General features: G+C 39.8%; 1 protein-coding gene across 3 annotated transcripts in view; it reads left to right on the forward strand.

The window, feature by feature from the left end:
• Window positions 1–19,178, forward strand: part of ank2b (ankyrin 2b, neuronal) — a 201,454-nt gene that overhangs the window by 69,810 nt on the left and 112,466 nt on the right. The window contains exon 1 of one of the 3 annotated variants that reach the window (XM_017430293.3): window positions 6,103–6,215. The exons of 1 other annotated variant lie outside the window; for it this stretch is intronic. In XM_017430293.3, coding sequence (XP_017285782.1) covers window positions 6,180–6,215 — 36 coding nt within the window. In that variant the 5' untranslated portion in view covers window positions 6,103–6,179. Of the gene's footprint in view, window positions 1–6,102; window positions 6,216–15,432; window positions 15,773–19,178 lie in introns of those variants that run through there. One more of the 3 variants, XM_017430282.3, reaches the window with a different exon arrangement.

Raw genomic sequence — 19,178 nt, forward strand, 5'->3', positions numbered from 1 at the left:
GTTGGTGTAGATTCTCGGTCATCGAAGACATGGCAAATCTAAAAAGTAAACAAAACAAAAGAAAACAAAACAAAAAAAAAAAGTATGGACCTTTTTCTGTAGCTGAAGGTGTGCGGAGTTCCACACTTCGAACTGCATGACGTTGGTAACAAAATATCAATATTTGGATCAATCCACATAACCCTTTTGACATGAGCCTTCACACTGAGGTCGCTTATATGAACGTGACCTGGGTCAGATTTCAGACTGTCATAAAATGAAATTTGATTTGGGCCACTTTAGCCTGCAGTATGAACGTAACCTAATTAACTTGGTGGTATTGGATGTAGCTCTATCGCTATCAACATGAGAAACACCCAAATTTCAAATGATGCAAGCATCTGTTGAACTGCTCTCATTTTGTATTTTAAGACACTTCCTTCCTGCGACTTGTTGACACTTTACATCATACCCTTTTACAGTAGCCATATGGTGGTGCGGCTGATGTAAATTCCTAAACAGTAAGTCAATATCAGAGATTGGGAACAGAGTGTGGTCAGCTACTCTGATACAATCAGTAAGAAATGTTTTAATCTGGACCTCAATCTGATAGTTGCGAAGTCTAAAGTATCAAAGTTCCAAAACATCCGACGGCATCTTTCAAAAATATCTTGTGCGTTTGTGTGGCTCTTCATGTTGCTGCTGTGGGAATCACTGGCTTCAATTCATTAGATGGGTTCAGTTCAAATGATGTGCCTGGGAGAATGAACCAAGGCCCATTCTCGAATGACAAGACCCATCTAAGATCTGAAAGGACTACTGGAAACATGACAGCTGACTGAGAGACAAGAGCAAAAGGCAAAAAGGCCAGTCTATTCATCGGCACAGAAAGATCGCCTTGTTACGCAAGACCTTCCACTGCATCTCACATTCTTCCATTCACTGCTTCTCAGAAGTGACAGACGGGGGAGAGAGACAAGGCAGTGCTGTTGTTTGTGTCTTGGAGTCATTAGTTGATTTCACATTAGTATCAGTGTTTAAATGAGGACATCTTATTGCAATTTAATTAAATACAATAAAGCAGTCAGAGGGTATCAGCTCTCAGGAGGTGCAGTCTGCCGTTACAGACGGTCTGACTGACCAGAGTTCGACCGTCAGTCAGAGGCACGGTTCTGCTCCACGTTAACATCCAAATTATATTAAGGGACATCTGGAGTTTTTGATCCATTTTTTTTTTTCCATTTTTAAATCTGAAAAAAAAAAGAAAAATAGAAATAGAGTTCTTGTAAAAAAAGAACTACATATTGTGCTATATTTGTGGCTTAACTCTACTTAAAGAAAATGATCTTCAACATACAGAAGGAAGATAATCTGGCAAATTGTGTTTTGGGCTAAACACATTTATTGATCTTTTGATTTTGATCAAAGGTTAATAGTTTATGTATCTATTGGTTTGGTAAAGGGACTGGCTTCTTTCATCATCGACTTGTTGTTTGTGTACATATTTGCTCCACAGCAATTGTCTTTTTAAATGTTCTGCTTGGGCTTTTTGTGTATTTTTGTGTTTTTCCTAATTGTGAATCTGATTTTATGGAGGTGTATTGTCATCTTAAAGCAAGACCTGTTATAATAGGTAATTAGTCTTATTAAGTTACATAAAATTATCAGTTGCTTGTTCATGTTGTATCACACCTTATTTCTTTGTGTTGAATCAACACTCCCATTAAACTGCTCTAACTTTTGATTACAGGCTGGTTTGCATTGTGACTAAAGGCTGAATTGTATCATGAATAAATGCTAAATCGTATCGTGATTATAGGCTGAACTACATCAAGAATAATGTCTGAATTGTATTGTGTCTTGTATATTTTTTTCTCATTTATTTTCAATTTCTCAACTCATTGGTAGCGAGTCAAGCTACATATTATATCAACCACCAGAGACCAGAGAGGCACAAGTCTAGCAGGGAGTTGGGACATTAGCAAACATGAAACCTGTAATACTTTGATGTGAATCATGATTCTTTTTTTTTAAATCTCATACCACAGAATCTGTAACGGCACGGTGGAGAATTTATTTTATGACTTGCAGCAATATCAGAAGTGACCATTTGAAGACTGCTGATGACAACACTAAAACATAACTCACACTTAATCCCAACCTTGTGCAGTAAAGATCCTGCAGCCCTTTTTTTTGTTAAAGCCTCCTTCATCTCAGAGGCAGTAACTTACAAACAGTTGGCAGGTGATAGCCAGTGGGGATTGGATTTTAAACCAATCTCATTGGTTGTCAGTTTTTTTTTCCCTCCCACTTCCTATTCTTCATCAGGTCACCTTTGACCTCTATCAAACCCAGATTACGCTCACTCTGCTTCTCTCCAGCATCACAGAGGTGATATCAGCCCGACGAACGGAATCAGTCGGTTGTCCTGCATTCATGCAGCACACAGCACGGGATGTGCGGAGGGTTTGACAGAGGAGAAGTTAATCTGAGTGTTCATTGTTGTGTATTTAAATTCGTTCTCCTGCAGAGAAACAGCCTCTGCATCCTCCTCAGCACCCACTACCCCCAGCTTTATGTGTCCTCAGGCTGCAGTGAATAATCACCATCCTTTGCCCCCACCTTCCCCTTCAACCTTCATCCATAATTCAATACCCCGTGGAGGCTGCAGTGTGTGTGTCTGTACCTGAGCAGCATCTTTGTGTTCACCGTGGATGTGTTGGACATGCATGTTGATCATACTGTGTGAGAAACTGGAGGTGTTTCTGTGCGTCGCCACATGCTGTAGGGGCCAAGGGTCAACTTCCCTCTGAGGGTTTGTGAACTACAGCTAGTGCAGATATGAACAATGTAGTGAAACATTTTTATTACATCTACAGAGACAACGTTTTATTTTTATTGTGGCAAAAGTCTTCTGGTTAGCGTAAAAGCATTCTTTGAGGATTTTGAAAAGAAAAAAAGATGAGGCTTCAGCTTTGGCGACCCCTGCTGACAGGACCTCGTCACTGCATGAACCCTATAACCCTCTCACAGGGACAATCAGTTTGTTTGTTTTTCTCTTAGAAATAAACATTTACTTCTGGTTATCAGTAAATTTAATGTATGGTAAACATTTATACAGATGACAAAAGAACAGAAATCAAAGATTTTTTTTAAAAACACAGCTCAGTGAAATCTCTTATCAGCTTAGGTTTATGGTTTTATTACCGTCTGAAGGCAAAAGGACAATAATGTTTTTGCCAATGCCTGTGTGTGTGTGTGTCTCTGTGTGTGCATGTGTCTATTTGTTAACAACATATCTCTTGAACCACTGCATGAATTTGAATAAAGCTTGCAGAAAGGATTGAATGTACATCTATAACGGATTAATTTTCAAGATGGCAGCCACAACCAACAGACCTTAAAAAAAAACAGAAATGGCTATAATGCCCATTGACAGATATTGGCCTAAAATGTGGTGTGGTAGCAGCTGAGAGTCATTCACAGCACAAACTCCAAGTGCTTCTCATTGAACAAGATCTCTGCTTCAAACTTTAGTATTTACCGCTGACTGTTATGTCATGAACCACTGAAACATTCAGAAAGTAATCACTGGATCTACATCTACAACTGATCACTTCAAATCAAGATGGCTGCCACAGCTAATCGACATTAGCCCACATAACAATGGCTCTAACTCAGTCAGTATGAAAGACATTCAGCTAAAATTACCTTCTAAAAATGTCAATAAAACCATTCAGCGGTTCATGAAATAATCCACAAACAGAGTCGACTCCAGCAGTTAGTGACAACGCTTTAATATCAGATGTTACTTAGTGCTCAGAGTAGTTGTCAGGGATGAGTCTCAGCTACTACCTCTAAATGTTAGCTGAAAAACTGTGAAACTGACTGAGATAACCATTTCAGTGTTCTGTAGGGTTGCTTAGCTGTGGTAGCCACCCTGAACAGTTTTGATTCCAAACGTTCATCAGTTGTAGACGTACATCCAAAGATCCCTTATTGAGAATTTCAACAAAATCTGTCAAGTGGTTCACAAGATATTTTGTTGATATGACAAACACACAGACTCACAAGCATACACACAAAAAATGAGTGTATCACGCGCCACCAAAGGCACCCTTTCAGCTCTGGCTTATTTCACTTTAAAACTTGTTTTCCCTCCAGTCTAGTCGTTCAAGCTGACTGTTGGGGTTCAGCCTTACCAGAGGCTCTGAGTGGCTGAACAGTGAAACAACAGGAACAGATTTAAATGTTTTAAATTCAACCTTGTCTTCAAGCTAAACAGAAAAAAAAAGTGACATTATATTAAAGCTGTGAAACACTCTGTATGTTGGTGCTCAGCACAGACTGGGCTTTTTTTTTTAATTGAACCGACCTTCTTGCTGCACCCTCAGGACAAGTCATATATTTTAACTCCATTTGTTAAGTCCTAAAACATACAGATCAATTTTTCTTGATTACTGTCTGTAATGATCATTGTGCCCGCTGGACACTGATGAGTTTTTGGGTTGATTTAATAAATCATAAGAACTGGTTGTGATTGAAAAAGATCAGCTTTTATTGGTCCCGGTGCTTCAGTGTAACCCTAACATACGAAGGATGATGCAACACGCCTGATAAACCCTATAAATCCTCTGGTGCAGGATAGGCGGTTTTTTGATGAACAAGTCATGAGAACACTAATCTGTTCCTGAGATATGGAGGGGAATTAGTCTCCATTCTGAGTTACCAGCTGTGGCTCCAAACACGAGGCGGACTTTGGAAGCTCCTGTGAAAACTTTACGAGATCAAAACCATCACTGGCTCTGTTTGTGCCTCAGTAATTCTAAATTGAACGACAAAGTTATATTTTGTGTGTTGAAACCAACAATGTAGGAAAATATTTCAGATGCTGCTTAGGATTTGACAGCAGTAAAAAAGGTTTTTCTGAGTAGACAGCATAAGACCAAGTTCAAGTCGATGTCAAAAGTAGTACATGTTAGTACAGTCTCCATTCTGGATTGAAATATTAGGAATTTGAGCTAAAATTTGGTGCGATAGCTTACTCATCTACAACTAACACTGTGTTCACACTGCAGGTTTCTGCAAGTTACAAAAATAACAACTGGAGTTCTCTTCTGTAGCTGAAGACGTGCAGAGCTCTGAGTGTTAAACTTCATGTCGTTGGTATCAATAATGTCAACATTTGGATCGATCCGTACACCCCATTTCAGTGACGAATAGTTGGATGGAACGCGACATGACAGTTCAGACTGAGGTCGCTTTGAAAAACACTGGATATGTATCAGATTTAGTACCACACATGAAAGTAACCTGGACCTGTCACATTCAGACAGTCATAAAAAAATAACATATGAGTCTCATATGGGCAAAAAAGTTGGATTTGGGCCACTTTTGCCTGCAGTGTGAACGAAGCTTTACACTCTGAGAGGTAACTGATCATGGAAAGTCAGTTTTTAACACAGATTCTAATGAACCTCTCAGAAAGTAATCATAGGATAAATATCTACAACTGATTTACTTTTGAAGATGGTTGCTTCCGGTGAGTGACTTTAGAAAACACAGATATTATGAAACACGGCCAGTTTTACAGATACTGAGCTAGAATTTGGTCTTGTAGCAGCTGAGAGTCATTCAGAACATTTACTGTACCCTGAGCGTGACAGCTACTGTAAGATTGCACATAATGTTATTTTCAAAATTGGACCAAAACAATTTAACATAAGATGATTTGAAAGGTGGCAGGCGACATGCATTCCTTTAAGGAGCGTGAGGCCTTTATTTGAACTTTGCCTCCATGGCTCAGAGAGGTGACCTGTATGTTTACCTGGATTGGTACGTCCGCTCCACCTTTCATTGTTTCTCAACATTTGGATTCTAGGTCAGTAGAAAAGACTCCTCTATTTTTGTCCTGATAATCCCCTTTAAGAATCTACGCAACCCTCAGAGTGCACGTATCCGTGTGCGCATGTGTGTGTGTGTCAACAGCAGTGTGTTAATACCACCAGCAAATTACACACTAATCCACACACACGGTCGGCAAAACTGTCCTTCCTACCCCCCTCTCTGTTCCCCTATCTCTCTGTCTCTCACACACACACACATCAGTAACGGCGGCCACACTCCCATCTTGGCTCGGACACTCAGATAAACACTGGATATATTTTTCCCGGGGGTGTCGGGGCCTCTTGGCAGCACCCATGAGCACAGTCATGGTGGTAGGAGGAACAGGACAGGTAAGCCTGCAGGTCAGCACCACATTTATCACAGAGTGGATGAAGATGTTCTGATCTGGGTGTGAGAGCTCCATTTTCAGTAAACTCTGCTGTGACTGGGCTCTACAAGGTTTTAAAAGTGTATAAAAACACTTCAAAGTTTGTGATTTGGTGACCTTTTTGACAGTTGACCTCTCAGTACGACACATACATGGACTTTAGTGTCATTTCTCCAACCTGCTGGCATTTCATGTAAATTTCCAAGTAAGAAATGTGGTTATAAACAGTTTAAATATAATTGAAGTACCAAAAACTTTGCAGAAATGTTTGTACCGAAGACAAAAATACCAAATTTAGGTGTGGGTGCAACAAATACACAGGAAACACAGGTCTCTTATCGATCTTAGTTGAAAGATTTCAAATTTAATGCCTTGTTTTTCATTTGCTGAGAACAAAATTTAACCCTAACTCATTCCTTTGATCGTAAACTTGACATTATTCCAATAAGAAAGGGGATGAGAAGTAAACTTGTACAAAATGATGGTGTAAACAAAAGAAAATTTAGCTGATAATTTGCATTATTTTCTTTAATTTCAAGTAATATATAAAATTGATTAAAAATATTTTTGTTAAACTTGTGTTTAGGCTTATTTACATTTTAAAGAATATTTTTGTAAGCAGATATATTTTCTGCTGTGTTTGCATCTCTCGTTCACACTCAAACTGAGTGTTCAGTGAGAAAACCTGAGATTTTTAACATTTCTGAATTTGGTGAATTCTTGTGAAACTTAAATACTGACCTTTGGAAAAGTGATGAGCTAGCAGCCTATTTTGCGCATGCTTCCTATCACTTCAGTCTGTTGAAACCAAAACAACAATGAAGAAGGTTAATGGATGTGTATTTATTTCTACATTTGTCGTACTTCCTCCTGAAGCTTTGATCTGGTGCTGAAATGATTAATAACTGAGAGGCAAATAAAAATGATATCAGAAACAAAGAATAGTTTGGGGAGAATTTTAATCCAAGTTAAAAATGATCTTTGTCTTTTATTTTAATGTGCTGTTAATGTTGGCGCTACTGCCACCTAGTGGCACAGTATGAGTATTTTAGTGTCTGTGTTAGAACGTGGATGGATTATTTTATATGTAAACAGAGAAAGAAGGTACCAATACCTAATACAGCAAAATGTTTATCTGGTACTTACAGTGTACTTACCAGGCATGTAGCTGGTATTTACAATGTACTCACAGTGTAAATATGTGGTACTTACAGTGTACTTACAGGGTAATTACAGGTTACAGACCTGCTACTTACAGTCTACTTTAATGGTACATACCTTGTACTTACAAGTTACGTACCTAGTACTTAAAGTGTACTTACCAGGTATGTACTTGGTATTTACAGTGTACATGTCTGGTACTTACAGTGAAAGTAACCAGTTTTTACAGTGTACTTAGAGGTATGTACCTGGTACTCACAGTGTACTTAGAAGGTACGCCCCTAGTAGTTACAGTGTAGTTACCAGGTATGTACCAGATAATTACAGAGTAAGGTCTGTACTTGTTTGCCTGCCACGCCCATCTGCACCTGTTCCCAGTTTGTATCCAGTCACCTGTGTCCACTGACAAATCACCCTCTGCCTTTAACACCTGGTCATCTTCTTTCATACCCACTGCTTCATTGTTACTATCATGCATTGTCTGATTTCCTTGTGTCTTTCTCCTCGTGTTCCCGGTATCACCATCATTAGTAAGTTTTTGTTCTTTAGTCTTTGCTGCCGCGTCAGCGTTTTTGTTTCTGTTATCTAATAATCTAGTTTTTATTTTTGAGCTTTCTGTGTCTGTCCAAATCCTCCAACATCCAACCGCCAAACCGTGGTGGCAATAACTGACGTAGGGTCATTTGTTTGTTTTGTTGTATTGTAGTGAACCTCAGTGTGTTGAATCAAAATTCATTATGATTAGCTTTGCATCAAATTAAAGGCTGGATCATGTTGTATCAGTGTTTTGCTTTAATAAATGGGATAATTGGCACTGAGATACATATTGTAGCTGCCACGGAGCAGAGATGCACGACCCTAATAGCCAGTGTCAACCGTCTATGCTTTTGCTTAGTTTCTTTTCTGTGACGTGTAAATTCCACCTAGTGGCACAGTTTAACAGCTAAGTGAGGCTTTGTTTGTAGCTGGGAGCTTCATTCAGGTTTGACTGTTTGCTCACAGTCCTTTAGCGCCACATTGGAATAAAAAGTGGGGCATGTTACTGATGTGAGCATGTGTGTAAAGATGAATAATTCTTGAAGCTACGAGTAGAACAGCGATGGATGATGTCATTAGGGTCTCATGGGTATTCAGGATGGCTCATTTGGTTCTGTTGGGCGTGGCGGTGATGAACCGGCTGTCCTCAGCCCCTCCACGTTCCCTGTGCGTCTGTACGGCTTCACCGCCTTTTGGTGTCCACTGTCAGCAGGGATGAGGACACCTGATTGTTCTGTTCATCCGACTTTAAGATAAGGGCACATGGGAACTACCCGCTCCGTGTCACACACTTGTTTTTGGTGTGTGTGTGCTGGTTAGGTGAGCAGAGGTTGTGCTAATGAAACCCAGGGGATTCGGCTCTAACACACCGGGAGCCTTTTCTGTCTCCTTCGCCAGCATCGCCTCTGGCAACGCTCCACATCCTTGTTGCTAGGCAATGAGTGATGGGGAGCATCCACTATGTTGGTAGTGTTTTTTTGCAAGAACGTACAGGCAATTTTTGCTTTCATGTAAAACTCCTACGCACCTTTAAACATTTGGTAATTGCTTTCCTCTACCTCTAAAGCTTTAAAGTTTAGAAAATTTAGAGTTGCATAAACAATCTGACGGGTAACCATCATTATCAATGCCAAGTGGACTAGAGGGAATCGTCAGACCATAAAATGACCAACACATTAAGGTTTTTACATCTGTAACATGATGCCTGGTCAGATTGATCTGTATTTGTCTTTTGGGAGCCATCAGCCAATCAAAGGGAGGCTTCAACTGCTCTGTTGTTGTCGTGGCTATCCATATCAGCAAGCTGAGACACATTACAGCTCAGCAGGAATAAATTAAAGACCCTCCCCCCAGGACCTGGGAATAAAACAAGCGAAATATACATTTATATAACCACACTGACACTTTCTCCCCTACCCCCAACAGTTTGGGTTCCCTCGTCCTTGACAGCAATGAAGGATTGTGTTTTAATGGTTTTGAGGTAAAACACACCACACGACAATAGAGCGAAGATAAGCCTCCTTATGTGACATATATTTGGTGCAATAATGAATGTGTTAATGAGTGGACGTGCAGTTGTTTGGAAGAGGTTAAGGCGTGGCCACACGGGAGCGGTGTCTCTTTGTCTGGTCTGCGCTCCACAGAAGCAACCCCCACAAGGACAGACATCTCACTCTGGAGGGATGTTTCTGTGTCACAGGACTGTGTGTTAACCCATTCAGGTGGGAACTTTAGGAGGTCTGCTGCTGGGAAATATCAGTAAAAAAAAAACAGTGAACTCTGGTTAAGTGGGGATTTTCTAGGTTAATCAAATAAAAACAAGATAAAGCTTAGAATCCTCATGATCTTCTCTGGTCTTCTTTGCTCTTTTCTGCATCTCTGAGCTCCTGTACCGCCCTCTATGTCTGCCCTCTGTAGGATATAGCCATTACTTTTCACTTTTTAAGTTTGTAACAGCGACAAAAAATCACTACAAACTTAAGTTTCATTGCTGTGACTGATAACATATTTTTTAGGAAAAAAACAAAACAAAAGTTTGCACTCCTGCTTTAGGAAAATGGGGCAGCAGTTGCTCCACCTGCCCCTCTGAGCAGGCGCCTATGACATCAGTCAAGGAGCACAGAGGATTGAGAAAGAGACAGAAGTCTTTGTCCCGACTGGGCTAACGGATAGCCAAACCAGGGCATGTTTCTTAAAATCATTATCCGGGCTTATGAAACACCTTTTTTCTCAAAAACAACATACTGGTGTGAAAGAACGCTTCAGTGTCTAATAATAAACCTCTTTACTTTTGCAGGACACCATTTGTTTTGTTTGTCGCTGTTGTTTCAACGGAACAACGTCCGTGTTGCTCCCTGAATGTGTGTGTGCGGAGCATGGACCGTGATATGTGATGGTAATGAGGCTGCTGCATGTATCTGTCCACTGGGTGGACTGGTGGTGGTCAGAGGGCTCGGTGGCGCCGATGTGATGGCAGCTGTGGCTACAATGTAGCTCACCACCATCAGTGTGTGAATGTGAGGATGAATGGGTGAATGATTGTAGTGTAAAGCACTTTGGGGTCCTTGGACTAGATAAAGCACTATATAAGTGCAAGCCATTTACCATTTATTTATTTACCTGATCAGTACCTTTACTCAACTCCTGGTGCAGAAATTTATTACAGTATTTTTCTAATAGATTTATGTTGTTGCTAATCCCTGTAACTCCACATTACTGGAAATGATTCTTCTAACATATGAAACATAAAATTTGACCCTTTTCTTCTCCTTCTCTTTCAGGTAAGTTCACCTGGGTGGAGAAGGAAGTTGTTATTGGCACAGTTGAGTTGTTCCTGCTGCAGGACCCAGCTGCTCCTGCTCCTGAGTGTATTGATTCAAACACTTGGATAAGCACATCTACAGCTGAGTAATGAAATATACAACTGTGTGTGTGTGTGTGTGTGTGTGTTTATCTGCTGCACTGTCCATATTGAGGCAAGGGAACATCCTCAGGTCCAGTCCATTTCCTCTCTCATCGAACAGACTGGTTCTGCTTCACAACTTCTTGTTTCTGCTCAAACTAAGAGCGCCTCCAGTTCAACTGTCAGCTGCAGACTCTCAACTCACGAATAATCTAAGATTTGTGTCGAATCTTAAAAATAACATTATGTGTAATTTTATGCAATGTTGCAAAATGTCACGTTTAGAGTATGTGTTGTGAATGACTCTCAGCTAATACCTAATCAAATATTAGTCTAATATCTGTGAAATTGGCTGTTTATGTTTTGGCTAATATTGATTAGCTGTGGCCAACATCTTGAATTGGATTAACTCTAAAAGTTAATCACATGTATATGTATATTCACTGATTGCGTTCTGAAATTTTATTTCAAAATCATTCAGTGAGTCATGAGATATTTTGCTAACAGACAAACAGGGTTAAAGATAAAGTTTTACACAAAAATTTGTGCAATGAGTGGCACTTAAAGTACGTGTCCTGAATGACTTTAATCTACAATTACACCAATTTTTTTCTACAATACGTGTAAAATTGACTGAATTATAGCCATATTTGTCTTTTCTAAAATAAGTTGGCTGTGGTGTCCATTTTAAATTAAGTTGCTTGAACGTTAATTAGTTTTAGACGTACATCTAATGATTATTTCTGGAAAGTTTAAACAAAATCCATCCAGTGGTTCATGAGCTATTTTGCTAACAGACAGACAAAGTTAACTCAGAATAGTTAACAGCAAAATTTTAAACAAAGATTTAGTGCAATTTGTTAACACTTAAAATATTTGCCGGGAACCAGCCTCAGCTACTACCACATCAAATTTTAGGTAAATATCTGTAAAATTGACAAAGTTGAAACTATATTTTTGGTTTAGACCGTTGGTTAACTGTGGTGGCCATCTTGAATTGAGTTGACACACAAACACACTTACTCGCATGGACAGGCATGGGCAAAATCATGGTGGCAGGTGATAAAAACCCATCCTGAGTGTAGAGCCCATTTGGTTCAGAACCTCTGATTAATGAAGAAGCTCAGCTGCTTCACAGTTGCTAATTTTCTCAAGTGACTTCCGTTTCCTCCTAATAATCTCTGAGCAATTCGGCCTCCGGAGGCCTCTGTGACCCAACAGGCTCAGCGGTTGCAGTTCTGTCAGGGTCACACTCCTCAGGCTGTGTTGAAGTGTTCATAGGAGCAGCTGGAGGTCGTTTAATCACTCTGAGACCCTCAGCAGATTATCAGTATGATACACAGACCCGCTCATCCTCTGAAGCTTTGGATTTGTGACCACCTCAGTTATCCTGTATGCTGGAGGTTGGCCCATTCCTCTATAGACTATAATTTAAAGCTAAAAAGGGCAAAATTTCAGTTTTCTCGTGTAACACTCATATTAAAGCAATTGATATGTTCCTATTAACCCAGCAAAATGCAAAGAATCTATATTCAGATTTATGTGTTTAACCTGACGAGAATGCATCTTTCAAAACTACAGTATTTATCAGCAGATGCTCACTAATAAATCAGGTCTTAGTATGTGCCTCAGAAAATATGTACAAAACATTATTACAGTTATTGCACTGAGGATATGGTCAACTAGAATGTTTTCCTGTAAAAGTATTCATCTTCTTGGTTTTCTTTCTATTTTGTTGCCTTAAACCTGGAGCTTCAATGAATTTTCAATTTTAATTGAAAGTAATAAATTTACACAAGATAATCCAGACTAATGAAGCTAAAAGGGGAAATTTTTAAAATAATTCTAAAAAATAAATAATTGAAAACCTGAGCCTGTACTACTATACCCCCCCCCAAGTCAACACTTTGTGTCCCCACCTTCTGCAGCAGTTCCAGCATCAAGTCTCTTCAGGTCTGTCTCCATAATCTCCGTCCATCTAACCTGGACTTTATGTCCGTTCTTCATGACCAAACTGCTGCAGCTCCTTCAGGTTGGATGGTGCTGTTTGAGTCCAACAATCTTTAAATCAAACCACAGATTCTCAGTTGGACTAAAGTCCAGGTTTTGGACCAGACCATTCCAAGACCTTTAACTGGTTCTCCTTAAACCAGTGGAGTGTTTGTTCAGCAGAGAGTTTAGGGTCGTTGTCCTGCTGGAAGGTGGACCTCTGTCCCAGTCTCAGATCGCTGGAAGACTCCTCTCAACAATTTCTCTGTATTTTGCTCCATCCATCTCTCTTTTAACTCTGACCTAAGAAAACATCCCCACAGCATAATGCTACCACCACCATGCTTCACTGTGCAGCAATTGTTCTCAGCAACTTGAGACGAGGTAAATTTGGACCAGACATGGAGTTGTCCTTGATGACCTAAAAGTTCAGTTTTAGTCATTTTAGTCATCTGACCAAAGCACCTTCTTCCATGTGTCTGGGGAATCTTTTTGGAAGCCTTTTGACAAACTCCAAACAATTTGTCTTATTTTTTTACTTTAGACAATGTCTTTTTCCTGTCTATTCTTCCATGATGCCCAGCTCTGAGCAGCTTGTAGTGGTCCTATAGACAGATACTTAGTTATCTATAGGATAACTATAGATAACTAAGTATCCAGCTTCCTGGATATTTCTCCGATTAATGTTCTCCTTATAAACTTCCTGAGTTTTGGTGGATGACCCTCTCTTGGCAGGTTTACTGTGGCAACATCATATTTCCATTTCCTAATAATGGATTTAGTGGAGCTCTCTGGGAATGTCAGGGCCCTGGGATATACTTTTTTATAATCCAACCCTGATCTGTACATCTCTACATCTTTGTTTCTGGCATGTGTGGAGAGTTCCTTTGTCTTCATGATGTCTCTTGCTTGGTGGTATCCCACAATACCTAGGGGTGTTAAAGTGCTGTTGATTCTGAAGGCTGTCAGAACAGGTGAATTTATACTGAGATCATCTGAGACTTAGATCGCTCAAAAGTGGATCTTATTGAACTAATTATGTGGCTTCTAAAGGGAATTGTTTGGGACTTTAAAGCAAAGGGGTGAATATTTATGCACACACCACTTTCCAGTTTTATTTTATTTTTTTATAAAAACAAGCATTTTCCATTAATTTGGAGTATTTTGTGTAGGTGCATCACTTTTAATCAAATTAAAAATCCATTTTTTCCCAGGTTGTAGGGCAACAAGCTTAGAAAAATACCAAAAGGGTGAATTATTTTGCAACCCTCTGTAAATAGTTTGGTTCGAGCAACATCCATGAATTCTTTGATTAGGTTTGATTCCTAACTAATCACACGGTGACACATTATTCAGTGGACATATTTACTGGTTTTTGTTTCTGTAAGAAAGTTGTCCTTCTTGTAGATGGATCAGTATTATATAATAGGTTGTGTTTTATCTGTACCTGTACCCAGCTGAGGCTGGAAAGCCTCACTGCCAGCAGTTTTTAAAATTGTAATTTTGTCTCAGACCATCAGGTGGCATCATGGTATTAAAAAGCAAAAGGGGTGAGGCCACAGGAAACACAAGCACTGCAGTCGATGCCTTCACAGAGGGTTATGTGAAGACTTTGTACAGTTACACTTGAAGTGGTGCTATTAGGTGATAATGAGAATAATGCCATGGTTGAATGGATTTGTGGGAAGGCAAACAGATAATACATGTAATGACAGAAGCTGACTGCCTGACTGTATGGTTTTACACAAAATGACACTCCACAAAATGACACTCCACTATTGGAGCACCGATAGTGGTTTCAGCACCATGGACAAGGAAAGGGACAGAGACAGGGACTGCCCATAGACAGTCCATGCATTACAGACAGGATCATGTTCACAGACACATACCTTCATATAACATCTTTAAAATTCATGTACAAATACCTCATTTCCCTTTATATTTCAGGTATGTGCAGTTTGACTTTTCCCATTACTGCCAGCTACAAAACTGTCAACATGCGCTTAAAAACAAACCAGTTCTGTTTTTCTATTAGGTGACTTTGTTTGCTCCGGAGCTGTGAAATCTCTCAAGCCAGCCAGCAAGCAAGCAAGCAGACCGTACCAAGACACACTTGGTAACAGGGGGATGGAGGAGGGGGGCACGATGGTAGTGGACTCAGAGACTACAGATCAGATCGTATTCCCTCAGATTTTCATGAAGGTGGTACCTCCCGTGCTGTTATTCCAAAGGACACACGCTGATGCTTCCGTGTCCCGTCTCCTCCCATATAATGTTTCCCCCTCTGCCCGTAATTCCTTCCACCTCCCCTTCTGGTGCCTGATCAGTCTGGGTGAAGGGGGAGGGAAAGGGAGAGTCGTGTGTTTAGATCCAATCAAAGGCTTGCCATGTTTCCATAGCATCTGCTTGTACTTCCAGAGCCTGAGCTAAAAATGGAGGGGTGGAGCTCTCCCCTGCCTTTCTGTCTCCTCCGGGCTTCTCTATTGGCTAGATGCTTTACCTCTTGGTGATGTGTCCAGGACCACCCCGCCCCCTCACCATCTCTTCCCAACCTTGTCTCAGATGCAGTTACCCAGGCAGCGGGGAGGAAGGCTGCAGCACTCACTCTGTTTCTCTGTGTGGTTAGAGGACTGAAGGTACCTGTGCTGTCACTGTCCTCTTCCCGTCTTCATCCTCAAAGGAGACAGTTTGTCCTTGAAGAGACAGGAAGTCACCTGACAAGGTGGGGGCTTGTTCCATCGGACTGACCGGGAAGCTTTCCTGAAAAGTGATCAAAAAGTGGGAAGAGTGAGAGGGCAGCCATGGCTCACGCTGCAGCTCAACTCAAGAAGGCCAGGTCTGAGATGGACCAGCCTCCGGACCTGAAGGCTCTGGAAAAAGCCAGAGAGAGGAGGAGGCGTTCCCGGGAACGGGCTGAACGCAGACGGAAGGTACCACATAAGACCCATCCACCCCTTCCTTCACCGCTTTTACATGACCAGTCTGTTTTTCCTGGTGATCAGAAACCACCTTCAGTCACCCTTCCACCTCATCTTCATCTTCATCAAGTGTCATCTCACCTTTATTGGTTGAAGAAGACGCTACTAGTGTCCAGTGTGAAGAGATGCTTTCACTGAGACATTTTCCTTCTGCGTCCTCATTGTCAGAAACATAATCATGGACAAAAATTGTGGGATTCAGGAGATGAGTTCTTTGTAAAACCTTAAAAGTCTAAAAAAAAAACCCCGATGCTTGTCCTATCATGACCATTGTCTCCAATAAAACATTAAATCACTGTCAACCGAGAGTCCTAACTCAGTAACAGTTTGATTCCTGATGCTGGGTATGCGTATCTTCCTCAGTCCATCCTTCATCACACCCCCCATGGTTTTATCATCTACCCGACTCAGTGTCACTACTGTACCAATCACTGCTCAGTCTCAGTCAGACTCCTCAAACGCTGTCTTTCCCTGACTGGTATCTAGCTAAACAAACGCCTACAGTCAGAATCCAACATGTATAAGCTGCTTGTGCGTCTGTAGGTGTTGGATCAGTCTGTGGTGCATTGCCATGCTATGCGGTGCATCTTTACTCTGTTTACTCAAAGATACGGTGCGTGTTCTCCCAGGCAAACACATGGGGTTCACCCTGTGGGCTTTCTTTTGGTAAAGGTGTACCACTAAGATATGCAGCCTGTTAACAGTTACTGATTTTAATAAAGGGTTTGCCCCATCAGGTCATTTTAAGGAGTGCTTTTTTTTTTCTTTGTGCTGATGAGCCTGTGGAGGTTTGCTGTAGTTCAGTCAGCAGCACGTGCCATAAAAGCATTCACCTTTGATTAGACTGATGCCAGCAGAAATACAGTACATTCAGCTTGAATCAGGCTAAGACTGTTTCAAAGGAGGAAGCTTGTTGTTTCCTTTCAGTCCTGCCTCATTCAAAATATTAACTGGATGGTGTATTAAAGCCACTTTCTTTTTAACTGGGAAGGATTAGTATAAAAGGACAACATGGCTGAATGTGACCTGGTGATATTAATTTAAGGTTGGGTTCTTTGTGTTGTTGTATGTTTGATGACAGAGATGACTAAAAATTGTTTGTCTTGCTTCAGTATCCAAGACCTAATGTTTAATGTTGGCACTTTTATTTAGAGATGCAGAGCCTTGTGTACATTAAAAATACACAAAGATAAAAAGGTTGAACTCTTTACCCAAAGTTACAAAAATGACTCATACCAAAATTGTATCCTCATGGAAATTAGGATTTTAATGAACTTCTGAGAACACTGTGCATCTACAACTGATTTACTTTCAGAAAAAAACCCATTCAACATGGGTGCCACAGCCAGCTGACTTTAGAACATGCAAGAATAACTACACCTTAGTCAGTTTTACAGATAGTGAGTTAAAATCTGGTCTGGTAGTAGCTGAGAGTCATCCCCAACACATTTTGACAGCTAACACATTGTGTGACACTTTTGCTTAAAACTTTGGCATTATCTGTTTGAGACAACCCTATTTGTCTGTTAGCAAAACATCTTATGAACCACTGGATGAATTTTAATGAAACTCAGAAATTAATCATTGCATGCACTCATTACCTTTTAGTCAACCCAAATAAAGATGGTCATCACAGCAAATCAACCTTAACAAACACACACTGGCTATAACTCAGTCAGTTTTACAGGCAGTGAGCTAAGGTTTAATGTGGTTGTAGTTGTGAGTCATTCACAACACATGCTCATGCGACATCTGTTATTATCTTGTGACATCGCACATAACATTTCTTAAAGTTCTTTAACGTTTTCAGTGCAAGTTTAAAAAAACCTAGAAAAGTTAGCATTTTCTGCAAAAGTACAGTGTGAATGCTGAATAACTGTTGAGTTCTGCTAAAGAAGCTGAAATTGAATTGTTAAAGTTAAAACAGAACCAAATCTAAAATTAGCTAAAGAGTAGCTAAGTACTAAAGCCCTGAAAAAAGTAGCTAAAATCTAAAATTAGCAAAGCAGTGTCTGAAAATGAAAATTTTCAAAACAATAGTTAAAAGCTGAAATCATTCGAACAGTAGCTAAAATCTGAAATTACCTAAACAGAAGGTAACATTAAGACCAGTAAAAAAGTAGCTAAAAGCTAAAATTAGCAAAACAGTATCTAAAAGCTACAATAGGTAATATCTAAAACAAGGACAATTGTAGCTGAAAGCTAAAATTAGTTAAACATTGGGCTAAAAGTTAAAATTATCACAACAATAGTTAAAATCTAAAACAAGCAGAATTGTAGCTGAAAGCTGAAAAACAGTAGGTAATAACTGAAAGCAGCAGAACCATAGCTAAAATATAAATCAGAAAAAGATAAAAATGAAGCAAGTATGCTGAAGTAGATTCCAAAGGGCACAAAGTTTTTAAAGGATATGAAGAGATCCCAACACATTTTTCTGAGAATCTTTTCTTTTTTAAGAAACTTAAATTGTTCAGAAAGTATAACAGTTGCATAAACTAAAAGTTGTAGCCATAATGTCCTGAATGTGCTAAATGTTGTGACATATGAATAGCTGAAATAAAAAAAGTATACTGAAGTAGTTTCAAAAACATCCAGAAGAAACTTTAAACAGGAAAACAGTGTTGCGAATGCTGAGTGAGCATTCTGTGCCACCTTAAAACCACATTGTCAAAGCTTTGAGTTTAATCAAAACCAGTTCTACATCTAAGTTTACCAGTAGTCATACTATTTATTGCTTTATGCCTTTCACACACATTTGTCACTAGTTACACAAAGATATTAGTTATTCTTTCTCAGTACTTGTAAGTCAAACATGAAGTTTGTTTAGCCAGATGAAGATTTCTTGTGTTGTTTCAATGCACTTTCTGCTCCCTTCAGCTTTCATTGCTTTTGTTATTAATAACTGGACTATGAAGGTGATTATCATAAGAGATTACTGTTCTGCCCACTCTCCATGCCTAAACCCCATTTCCTCAGTGCACACACCTAAAAGTGATTAATCGGTTTCATTTGACTGATTGCCCACCCTACTCTCAGGTCAAATGTTTACATCACAGCCACATGCATGGTGCTGTCAGATCAGTGTTTGCCCCAACTGGCCATATAATGCTAGAAAACATTTAATGGTGTGTAAATGGTATTCAGTGAATATCAAAGATGCTTCGAGGTAGAAGCTGGGAATGGTGCTAAGAAGTGCTAATACACAGTGGACGTCATGTATTTCCTCTAACGTATGTCATCACAAGATACTGTACCTACAGTGATTAGGCTAAAGAAAAAGGCTTAAAATAAAGCTCTATTGTACATTTATTTTCTTAGAAATTTGGTATAATTTGCATTACAATTGAATATAAACGTT

The sequence above is a fragment of the Kryptolebias marmoratus genome, linkage group LG7 (assembly GCF_001649575.2).
Source record: "Kryptolebias marmoratus isolate JLee-2015 linkage group LG7, ASM164957v2, whole genome shotgun sequence".
NCBI classification, from domain to species: Eukaryota; Metazoa; Chordata; class Actinopteri; order Cyprinodontiformes; family Rivulidae; genus Kryptolebias; species Kryptolebias marmoratus.